At 42.6% G+C, this 12,135-nt stretch overlaps 1 protein-coding gene across 1 annotated transcript in view; it reads right to left on the minus strand.

The window, feature by feature from the left end:
* The window catches only part of bchs (WD repeat and FYVE domain containing 3 bchs), a 180,707-nt gene that overhangs the window by 51,359 nt on the left and 117,213 nt on the right, over positions 1–12,135 (minus strand). The window contains exons 47-56 of the mRNA XM_084586055.1: positions 10,985–11,150; positions 6,684–6,859; positions 6,274–6,422; positions 6,035–6,091; positions 5,894–5,954; positions 5,558–5,727; positions 1,992–2,046; positions 1,078–1,197; positions 876–993; positions 663–769 (exon numbers count right to left, since the gene is read on the minus strand). Coding sequence (XP_084442181.1) covers positions 663–769; positions 876–993; positions 1,078–1,197; positions 1,992–2,046; positions 5,558–5,727; positions 5,894–5,954; positions 6,035–6,091; positions 6,274–6,422; positions 6,684–6,859; positions 10,985–11,150 — 1,179 coding nt within the window. The remainder of the gene's footprint in view (positions 1–662; positions 770–875; positions 994–1,077; positions 1,198–1,991; positions 2,047–5,557; positions 5,728–5,893; positions 5,955–6,034; positions 6,092–6,273; positions 6,423–6,683; positions 6,860–10,984; positions 11,151–12,135) is intronic.

A 12,135-nucleotide genomic window follows, 5' to 3' on the forward strand; every position in this document is an offset into this window, starting at 1 on the left:
CAGCCAGCGGACACAGTCTGCGGACACGATCTGCGGACAGAAATCTGTGAACATAACGAAGTAATGCTTTCGTATTAAAATAACCAAGTACTAGTAGCACCTGCCATAGAGAGTGCCTAAGCATGCTCCAGCTAAAGAAGTGTGCAATTCTGGAGCACTGAACTACCACCTGTCGCAAAAGTCTGTGACTGAAATGGGTGTAAGGCCACACAGTGATACATCACTGCAGCCCACTAATCCTGAGATGAAGGATGGCAAGATGAAAACTTTGCTGCTGCTTTCAAAGTATACCATTAATGCAGTTCATTTTGCTTTGTTCATGAACACAGAACTCCTGTGACGGTAACTTTAACTAAGCCACGAGTGTTGATTGTGTACCAAGCTTCCCTTTTACCAGTTGCAATGCTATCATGAATTGTTCAGTTGATCTTCTTCACTGCATAAACATACCCCAAAAATGTAATCCTGTTGATGCTTTAACACACCTCAAGACGTCATTACAAAGCCCCCAAGTGTATAACTGTTCACTGCATGTTTGGCTACACTATTACTTTTTCATCATGTTTAAACTGGACGCATGCCCTACATACAGGTCTTGGTGAACTATGAGCCATTTTGTTGGCTGAAGAATCTCATAAGATGTGCAACAGAGTATTTGTTACCTGTAGTCTCAAAAAATGCTGTGTGAAAGGTTCCATTCGAACCAGGTAGGAGGCCACGATCATTGCAGATGAGTAGAAGGTACCATAATGATAGGGAGGTGTTTCTCCTGTGAAAAGAAATTAAAAAAAAAGAAAAAAGAAAACATCAACAAACATAAGTAGGCTGTTATTTACTTGGCAAAAGAGCAAATGGAGACTAAAGTAAGAACCAACCATGTGGATCATCCCATTCCCGGTAACGCTTTTTGAACTGATCAAGGCGATCACTTGTTTGAGCACCCATTGGTTTACTGAAGTCACGGAACGTTGCTGAATCATTCAGATCTAGTTCCTACAAAGGCATACAAAAATTTGTTACATGAAATAAGATACAAAACACATTAAAATAAAATACATGAAAGTAGGACCCACTTACTTCCGAGTCATAGTCAGCAAGAACCCAAGGGAAGACTGGGTATTGCATCAGGTCATTGTATGACCTGCCTGCCAATGTATTCAAATGCATCAGGTACTGGAAATTGCTGATCTCGCCTCTCTGCAAAGCAGTAATAACATTTCACACCAATGCTGTCGAAACCAAAACTTGAGCATTAAAACATGTCAAAAATGCTCGCTATTCACTGTTGGAGTAGTGGTTGGAGCATAAGGTTGGAGTAGTGGCAAAAAGTGGCAACAAGATTAAACCTTTTCTGAATGGCAGAACCAACTTTGAACACATTTTTCCCTAGTTTCAGCGCGCAGCATATTAGGTTTAGCGCTCTCAAGCAAGTGTGCTGTTGCCCAGTAAGTCATATGGCGCTGCTGGATTCACGCCGCCGGTGTTGGTCAACTTGTCCTGCAATAACGTTGCAACTGTGTGGTTTTTCTTTACAAAAATGCCTGGCAGACACCACTGTTTAAACGGCAGACGACAGTTCTAGGTGGAGTCAGAACAGCTAGCATGCGTGGAATATTCATGCCACACGTCCCAAAACGTCTTAAGGTAAAACTGAAGAGTAATTCAAGTTTTCAAGGCCTTGGATATGTCATTTCAGAAATCATGGTTTTTAAGGGTTTCAAGAACTGCTACGAACCCTGTACTACTGTCGCACATAGGATGCCACTCCGTTTAGTCATTTCAGGATATTTTCTTGAAAGGAGCTTAAAGGCGTTAGGCAGGGTCACGTTTTTATACAATGTCCTACTGATGCTGATGAAGCTAAAACCAGGCGCGAGACCAGAGCTACTTGCACAAGGTGCTCACATAACCGCAGGTGCTTAATGTTGATGGCAATTGCTATAACAGCTAGTGTTCTAATACAGTAATGCTCGCAAGTTGGTTTTACTCACCAGCCACCGCTGTGTTACAGACGTCTCTCCTATTAGGTTACTTAGCAAGCTTGCCCTGAAAATACAGAGTCATTGACATGTTATAATAGTTGCAGAACAAATTTGATCACCATTCGCAACTCCCAATAACCTAAAAACGAGGAAAACAAATTTACAGGCTATTTCAATATCTAGCCCTTTGATGCATCATGTTCTCATGTAAGGACAGATAAACAAGTGGAGAGAAAAAAAAAAATACTCCAGAGCAATACTGAGGTGCTTGATATGCATGTTGTCCTCATACAAGGACAGGAGGAGCTTACAAACATGTTTTGTAAATGGCATCACTTGTCTGTTAACTGGTGTAATAGTTTCAACCACCTTGCAGCCTTTTGTCAGGCCTCACCCTGCTTGTGAAAAACGAAAATATAAATCCTACAACTCAGTGGGTAACCTTATACTAAAGAAAAAATACTTTTGGAAGGAGAAATGTCTTCTCTACAATGATATCAGGTATTTTTGCATTTGTACTGAACTAAATGGCAGAGTAAGATAAAGAATAATTGTCCTCAAAAGGACAGCGCACACTAAAGCATTAAAAAAAAACCCTTTTTGACACTTCAGTAGCGCTGCGGATTGTAGATACATAGCAAAAGATCAAGCATTTTTGTGAAGCAAGATTGTTTTCCTACACACTGCTTGTTTTTTGGAGGAATTTTTTTAAGGCCAGGGTAGTGTCACTTTTGATTCCAGAGCTGACAGGCTGAAACTTCTGATGATACCTTCAAAGAGAGGTTTTTGAAAGAAAAGATTGATGCTCTTTTGCAGTTCCTCCTTATCGCAAAGAGCAGTTCGATGCTGACTCTAATTCTGAATAGTGCGGCAAACCATTCAAATCTTTATTTGTTCTTTTTTCGACGGCCGCCAGTATGCGGCCTTATCACTATGATTCTGGCATGCAGATCAATTCTGTATTCTTTGTTCATGCTCATTGTCGCTAGATGCAGCTTTACCAGTACCTTTGTTGCTCATTCCGATTACTCGCATATGTTTCGACAATGTTCTAGGTTGTGCTAGGCACCGTTTGCGACTTAACCTAGATGTTTCCGCGCCGCCTATAAATTGAGCGCTTGTCGATGTGACAAAGTAGTAATTTGACAACAGGCAAGCAAGTTTGCTGCAATTGCTGGTGCCAAGTTGTTCAGTTATTTAGAGGGCGCAAGTCAGTCCAATATAGAGTTGATTTCAGTGTGATTACGCCTGTCTTCTCTTTTGGTACCTACAGCCTTGTCACCACCACGTGACAATAGTAACTCTTAAATGACTGACTATTCAATTGCCTTGGATGAAGAACCAGATGACAGTACGCCCTTCTAAAGCAATGGGCTGTCTACAATTGTGACTGAAAGCAGGCCTGGAAATGCGTCCAGATCTCGTAAACACTGGAACATGTGGTTTTGTGCCAGCGGCACAAAACCACATGTACACCACAGCGGCACAAAACCACAAAACCATATACAGCGGCAAAGCAACACAAACCTGCAATTGTTGTGGGCACCCAGCGAGGGCCATCCCACCTAAGTTTTAAAAAAAAGGGCTGTGAACTTTGTTACTGTTGGAAAGAAGCTTGACAGCAGCGGAATATTAAAAAAAAAAAAAAGAATGTTACAAAAAACACGCCACCCGCTGTTGCAATGTGACCTGCCACAGTAAGACTAGGTATGTAGTATCACGATGAAAAGAAATAAATATAGCGCAGCACATGGAGAATGGTTCAGTAACCAGCAGTCTGCCTGTTGCCCATCAGAGATATAAAAAATAACTGAAAACATAGGTCATACAATGCATCAAATATGACAAATGCAATCTCTCTCTTATTTTAACTTTCTCAAGTAGCTGCAAGCTTGACTTGCTTTATTCTGCTTGATACCAGAATCGAGGTCTTGCTCCATAGGTAATGCATACATGAAAGTCCACAATAACGCTCTCCTTTTGGTCTCTTGGCTATGGAAGATCTACACAAGCACATAAGTAGACTATTTTTTCAAGCTTCTCAGTTGCTTTGTGGGGTTTAACATCCCAAAGTGACTCAGGCTATGAGAGACACCGTAGTGGAGGACTCCGAAAATTTTGACCACCTGGGGATCTTTAACGTGCGCTGACATCGCACAGCACATGGACGCCACTCCGTTTCGCCTCCATCGAAACGCAGCCGCCGAGGTCGGGATTCGATCCCGCTTCCTTGGGCACAGTAGTTGAGCGCCGTAACCGCTGCCACCCCGGCGGGGCAATTAAGCTTCTCACTAATATTATATGTGAAGTCATTGTTTAAACATTTTCAGGTGCACACCCTATTCTGCATACTTCACACCTCTGTCTCTTTGGGATCAGACTGGCTTCTGATTTGGTATTTTGCCTGTTCATATGGTTCTGCACATGAACATTAAATGGAAAACTTCATATGCATTTGGAAAATAACACTGCGTGATTTTGTTGAGTTTCTAGCAGCGTTTTATTGCTTTCTCAGACCAATGTTGCAAGACACTTGCAGAAGCTCATTTAGAAAGTGAAAACAGGAAAAACTACACACTGCATGACTTCCCAAGTTTGGTGCTGCTTTGGCAGCATCACGCTTAGCGGCTCAGAGAGAACTCTGAATAAGACTGGCAGTAGCTTTCGTGTGTTCTTTTTTGCACAACAATATGCTTAGACTCTCTCCCACACATGCAAAACGTGTACATCTGCAGGCATTTATTCTACTGCTGTTTGTAGCGTGACTGAAGAGCAACCACACGAATTAAGGGCCACCGTGAAGTGTTCAAGTTTGTATGCAGAAATACACAGCTAGCTGCGAAGCTAATCCGTTGACAAAGGGACTTCTCATGCTCCAAAGCCGCTGCTCATCACTTTTGCCTCTGTCTGACTGCAAGTAGCCTCAAAATGTAGGCAGTTTGGAAGTCACGCTTGAAAACTAGTGTAGCACGCTCAATGTGAACAGTCCCGGCTTTCGCCTACATAACAAGTCTTTGCTGCTGCCAGAACCGCTGCATCTCTGATGTCACAGTTTGATGCTTCCTTATACAGGGTTCTTAAAAAACCTACAACTAGCAAATGAAGAAAAAGGTTTGCTGAACAAAGAATAATTATTACCGAGGGTAAAAGTTAACTAGACACACAAAAAATATTTTTTTTTCAGATAATAAAGGGATAATATCCAAGAAACTAAGTCTCCAAGTAACATCTTAATTATTTTTTCTTTTTTAACGATTCTGAACGCATATGAAGTGATGCACGCTGGTGAAACAAGAGAGCTCAAGAGATGAGAATTGGGGGCTGGAGCTACGATATTAGTGGTACCATCTCTTGCAATGCATGGAGAGCAACGTTGGCAGAGGAATTTCGCCCAGCTGCTGTTCTCTCAGTGAGGCATAACATGTTTAGCGCTTGCTTATCACTGTATTCGGCTCACAAATGTTGACACATATCAATGCTAATCAGCAGAGTGATTTTGACAGCTATTCTTTCTTCTCAGCATGTCAACAACACTAGACTGATCTGAGGCTTTGGCAACCACAACCTGCACCTACCCTGACTCCACATTGGCACCTCTGCGCTGCCCTGCCAGAGATTCCTGGGCACTGTCAGTGATGGCAGTGGCTGCCGACAGGAAACGGGTGTAGACCTTGTTGCGGACTTTGCGTGGAAACACCAGCAGGTAGTTTCGCCCATCAGCTGAGAAAACCTCCAGGGCTATTGGCTACCAAAGACACAGGAGTAAGGCACATCTGGTTAATCAAATAACCAACTCTTCACGTTCAACAACACCAAAGAAGCTTGTTAATAATAATAAAAAAAAATGAACATGCACAGATTCACATAAAACATCAAAACGATGCCAATGTATACACAACATAACAGCTTACCTGCAGCAGATAGCGTCTTTTGTGCACTTCTCGTATGTCATCATATGAAAATTTGCTGCACCTAATTGAGAAAACAAAAATATTTACAAAATGCACTCTCTTTACAACACTTTTATGTTTCCAAGTTTGTTTTATACATACATTCTCTTCTGGTGCTTGCTTCTTGGGGAAGAGTTTGGAATAATTGGATCGTGCATGCTGAAAAAATGAAAAAGTCAAAATACACCTTTAATAATTGCTTTCTTTTATTAATCGCCGAAGATGTTACAACCAGCTTAAAAAAAAAAAACAGAAATAAAGAACATAACCATACCAGTAATAAGTTTAAGTTTAAACAGCATGTAATGAGTGCACACAGCGCAGTATATGATATCTCTTACTTGGCTGGCAGTGAGTCAATATCTCTAATCTCCCTTGTCTTCAGCAGTGTGAAGCCATCAACAACATAAAAGTGCTCTTTCCCAAACAGCAGCAGGCCTTCACACGTGTCAAGGCCTTGCACCCGTGCACACCGGAACATGTGAGTGATCTGGAAAAAAAAGTAGTAAAATGTGTGTTTTTGGATACAAGGTTTTTCCGTGACTACTTTAATATTTTAAAGAAAGAATAAGTCTCAGAGCTTTTTCTGTTTGCTGTCTTCTTTTGGATTTTCCACTCCACACACACCCCACAAACTTGATTTGCTCAAAAGTTATAAGCAACTTGATCCTTTCTATTCAACTTCTTTTTTCAATTTCTTGTCTCCTTGTCTCTTCTGTTTTCACTTCTAGACGAATTTATCCCCACGCACCTTTTCGCCTTTTTCCAGAAGTCGAAGCACACTCTGGTTGTCCGGTGATTCATCCTTCCGAGCAGCCCCCTCCTGCTCTGAGGCATCCAACGCAGGGTCCAGGCTTTCACTGTCCTCGTCCTGGTCACCACTGACACTGCGATTTGCTTGCAGTCTAGTGCGCAGACCTTGAAAACCTGGATAACAAATAAAAATTAAAAACTCTTTCACTGTTCCTTGCATAACATCAAACTGAATAAAGTTGATCTCTGCAGAAGCACCAGAAGAAGGCTTTTTTTTTTTTTTTTTTTCGCCTTTCATAACAGCAGTAAGACTGAACAATATATCAGGCTAGAGGCTATCAATATGTGCACAATACAAGTGAATCATATTGTCTGAACTTGTTGGGACTGGAACATTTGTTTGAGCTAACCAGAGTGCGAACTACAAGAAGCCTGATTAAAATTATGAACTGGTGCACTGTGTTGCGCGAGCAAGCACAATGGTGATGCATCAGCTCTCTCTAGATCAGGGGTTCTCAAACTTTTTTGCCTCAAGGAACCCCAATAGTTATCAATATATGTGAAGGCCTCCCCCCCATACATTTGGTTGTCAAAAGCATCACAATCAGGCAATGCTGTTTGTGCATGAACGCTTCCTTCCTGTCATTTTTTTTTCTTCTTTTAGTTAACTTTTGTAAGCATTGGTTTGTTTTCTAGCCTTTGCCAATCAACTTTTTAAATGCTCGCCTCTCGCTCAGACCTCTAAATCCAAAACACGACACAGAAAACTACAGTCACAAGACCAACTTTTCATTCCATTGGCCGGTCAACACTTCCTAAACTGGCATTGACTCGAATGGCTGGGCTGTGCACCGGATCATGTGATGGCTTGCCCGACCTTTATCACTGCTCTGGTGTCAGCGTCACATAGGCATATTTTCCTGTTTTGGCAGATGTTGGCTTCTCAGTGCAGATGGGCTCGCTGGCAGCAAAGCTTTGCACTAGCATCACCGGTGCTATCAAAACACCTTAAAAACACCCATTGAAACACGCGTGCTTTTCTGTCTTGGCTGAGCTTGGCTAACTCGGAGTGTGGCCCAAGCTTTCAGTTAGCATGTGCACGAGTGCATAAATCGCAACATAAATCGCAACACTCGTCGCTTTGTGCTCCCCCCTACTTTACACTTGCCCGAGCAACGCTGCCAAGTTTGCCAGGGTTGAAACATAAATGAGCTGGCGGCACGCACACAATGTTGGCACGCTGCCAAGGTCTGTGCTGTGGACAATGCCGGCGCTGATGGCATGAAACCGAGGAACGATCTAGGATTAAGAAGAGCTGGGGCCAAATTACAGTACGATCACATCCCAGAAACTGTCACAAATCTGTCACAAACCAATTGGCTAGGACTCCTATTGGTCAATTCTGACTGGTAGACCTGTCGACCAACAGGAGCAGGGCTGATTGACAGCTCTGTGGCAGTTTTTGTGATGTGATCATAACGTAATTTGGCCCCTGAAGCTCTAAAATGGGTTTTACAAGGCAAGTACTGTGCCTAGTCCACATGCAGAATCGCAAGAAGTGGGACAGGAAGAAGGGAAGGGGGGGGCGGGCGGGGTTGGGGGGCAGCAGCCTAGTGAGAGGGCTTGCTGAACTCGCAAAAGCAACCAGGGGTTCCGCGGAACTCAGTTTCAGAAGCTTGCTCTAGACCTGCTCTAGAACGCAACATGCAGAACAAAACAGGTGCCTTTTACTGCTACAGGCGCGCTGGAGACGCGGCATCTCGGTACAGTCGAACCTCGATATAACCAACCTCAATGCAACTAATTTTTTTAAATTTCCCAATCTCTGCCCCATTTAAATGTACATAATTTTTTCGCGATTTAAAGAAAGTAATTTTATGCCGCACTTTCGATTTAACAAAGTCTTTGGACATTGCATGCATGTACCACCAGCCACCTTGACAATCAGATGAGAACTAAAACTTCAGCCCTGACACACCGCATTTTACATCTGCCCTTTTTTTGCGCCAATTTTTCACGCAGTCTGGAATCTGCAAGCGAAACAAAAAAGAGATGACACCGCCGCACCATCAATCGTGTGCATACAAAACCCGCAGTGAGGAAGTTTTAGGACGCATCATGCCATGACATCACTGGCCAGTCAGTACGATAAAGCCCTTATTGAAAATACCATACTTACTCGCGTAATGAACCCACTTTTTTTTTCAAGAAAAATCGACGTGAGTTTGAGGGAAGGGTTCAATACGTGGGAAAAGTTGTGATTCTTAATTTTGTTTTTTTTATGAGTCGTCCATCCCAGCCATTAATCATCAAAGGAAGTATGCAGTCAGCCGCGATCATGACAGCTTTTAGCATCGTTCCTTTCAAAAGGTACTTGCTGCTATCGCACATTCCAATGATTTTGTGGTAGCAAATGGGGGCCACCCCAATCACTCCGTGACATACTTTTCTGAAAACAAGGCTTGCGCAACAAGATGAGCGGAGCCAGCAAGCCACTGTTCCTCTGAAGACCGCTGGCACTCTGCCACCAGCCATCATCATGATCGCTGCTCATGGTTTCCAGCATCGGATTACATAAAAACGGGCGCATGCACTGATAGAAACATTCTTGGTAAAAATTTTCTACTGTGTTTCTACTAAAACCGCTATGGAATCGAACATTTTAGGCATCAATCTTTCCATTGCGCCAAAAAAAATTAAACACCTAAATTCCAGTGTTCTGTGAAATTTTCAGCTTCAAGTAGGACTTTGTTATATCGAGGTTTGACTGTAGTGAGAAGTGTGTACCACTGCCTCAAGGCGATTTCTGACACGTAGGGCAGCATAATCATGACAATGCAGATGATGAAAGCAATGCCTAAGCAGCTTTCATGAGCGCAACAGGCACGGCGACAGCGGCAGTTACAAAACGGCGTCCCACAACATGCAGAATTGCAAAGTTTGATGAACTACAATGAAAACTATGTGGCTCAGTTGCAGCTCGGAAAAACAAGTAGCTCAGGTTTCTTGGCATTGGTCAGCCGGGTGAGACTGCATAGCACAGCCATTAGCATAAATATGTATTTGGGAAGGTTTGGGGAAGACGGAAAGGTGGAGGCGGAGGTCGGCCGCGCCTATCTTGTGCGGATTGCTGCTGCTGTGCTGGAAGCAGGTCCCGGGCCTCCAAGAAATGCACACATCTTAAAAATTTTTGTTTTGCAGGCGTTGGCTTTGTGGACTCCCAAAATGGCTCCATAGACCCTCTGGTGTTCACGGACCCCTATTTGAGAATCAATGCTGTAGCATCATACCATTAAAGGTGGAGCTTAAGTGTCCCCCGATTTTCTTGTCCATTAAACTAATGTCTAAGACAGATAGATTGTGCAAATGTTCAAATTAACCATTACAAACACTTAGTTACTTGAAATGTCATGCACTTCATCATACTGAAATTGGGTAGATTCATAGGTCATTTTTAGAGGAAGCGTTTAAGTGGGAGTCCCATCTGAACGTGTCCTTTTGGCTAAAAAAAAAAAAGGGGGGGGGGGGGGGGGGGGGGCTTTAGCATGGTTTCTCTGCGCAACAATTTTTTGCATGGGGGTCCTCAATGCCACATCTCATTAAATCTACCTGATTGAAATATAAGCAATCTTGATGGAACAGTAATGGCAGTTTGAGTTGAGTCAGTAAAATATAATGAGATTCCAATGTAGTAAACTAAACGATACAGACCCTCAGTATTTTCATTAGCCGGACAATCAAATAGTAATGATGACTAAACCACGTACAGAAAGCTAACAGTACATTACCGTTCCATTTGCTTTGTTTGTTACCATTAATGTAACACGATGTGCTGCCTGCTGGCACCACATTACATAATTATAACTTCACAGTCACCATGCCAGATGGCACCTCAGCTAACAAACCAGATTAACGTTCCAAGCACAAATACTTATATGGCCATTGGCAAGCGTAATCCCTCTCACTGGTCTAACAATTGAAACATCTTCCGCTGTGTAAGAGATGCCACTAAAAGTGCAAGCCACTGCTATGGCCAGTCCTTTAAAATCACCCTAGACCGTCTGTCTTTATCATGAAGCATGCATGCCCTCTGCCAGGAAGCTCTTTGTCCATGCTCACCAGAAATGTAGCATCTTTGTCACGAAACTAACCAAAGAATTTTTCTTCCACATAAACGGTGCCCAGTGCACATATATCATGCTCGGGGCATGTGCTTTTTGCTGCCAGTCACGTCTCTCAAGTGTCAAAGTCTCAAAACATGCTGTCAGTTATTGTTGTATAGCTGAAGCTAGTACAAACCAATTTCTCGCTCTTCAGCACTGTCCCCTTCCTGAGGCCAGTCTTCAGAAGTGATGGAAATGACATCCGGGGAGAAAGTGTCATGCTCCACAAGGCTGTCTGGCCGGCAATGCTTGTAGTACTCCTTGCTATCGAAGCTTGTGGCAACCTTGTACTTCAGGGCACGCTGTTGTAAAAAACGAAGTGGGTTCATTATTGACCAACTGAATTCTTTAACAAGTGACAAAGTGTTGGAAAAATGGAGCAGTTGTCTAAGCATGGGCAAAGGGAAAAGTCAAATGTGAAACGTTAAAACTTCACAACAGAGTGTGCTCCAGTTAAGCACGCATAAAACAAATTAAGAGCGAATACCACCAATTTAACCGTTTCTGTGTACTGTGTCAGGTTAATGATGCAAAGACAATGTTCCAGAAACACAACCCAAGAATTTTCCTCATCATGTTTCTAACATGATCGTAAACCAACAAGCCCAACTCTCCACTCTTCTGACTTTCCTCACCAATATCAAGTTAAATGAACAGCGATCAGATTTCCCTTACACTGTTTCTTGAAAAGTGAAACCTCGTTGATATGATCTCGCTCAATATGTTTCTGCCTTTTTTAATTCTCACAGTAGCGCAGACCTTGGTAGCAGCCAAGATGCTGCGTGATATTGCGCATGCTTATCAATGTGAGCTCTGGCAGAAGGGGGGGGGGGGGGGGGGGAAGTCTTTTTTAAAGTTGCTAAAGTGCCAATTTTTAGAGGCTGTTTGCAGCTCTGTCGTGGGTGTAAAGCTCAGCGATGAAACTACGGCTACCTTCTACAAGTTTCAGAAAAGCTTGCTTCTGGGCATTGAGAAACAAAAAGCCTAGTCCAAAATGACAAATTATTTCAAAGAGCTATAATAAAAGTAAGTTCTGCATGTTTCATTCCCAACCTTTGAGAGTCTGTTTTGCACAATTTGATTTTTGGAAAATATGTCCCAATTTTCAAGGCCCATGAGAATCGTATTAACAAGATTCAGCTGTAATCCAAGAAGCCCTTGTAATAATTTTTCATAAGTTTCTCCAGAAACATTACAATCAGATGTGTGCAGATATTATATCACATCTTAAGTTAAAAAGCGAACATGAATAATAAAAATGTGGTGCAAACCAAGCAGTTCCAGGTA

This window comes from Amblyomma maculatum, unplaced genomic scaffold (genome assembly GCF_055883805.1).
Source record: "Amblyomma maculatum isolate TAMU_Amacu unplaced genomic scaffold, ASM5588380v1 scaffold_13, whole genome shotgun sequence".
Classification (NCBI taxonomy): Eukaryota; Metazoa; Arthropoda; class Arachnida; order Ixodida; family Ixodidae; genus Amblyomma; species Amblyomma maculatum.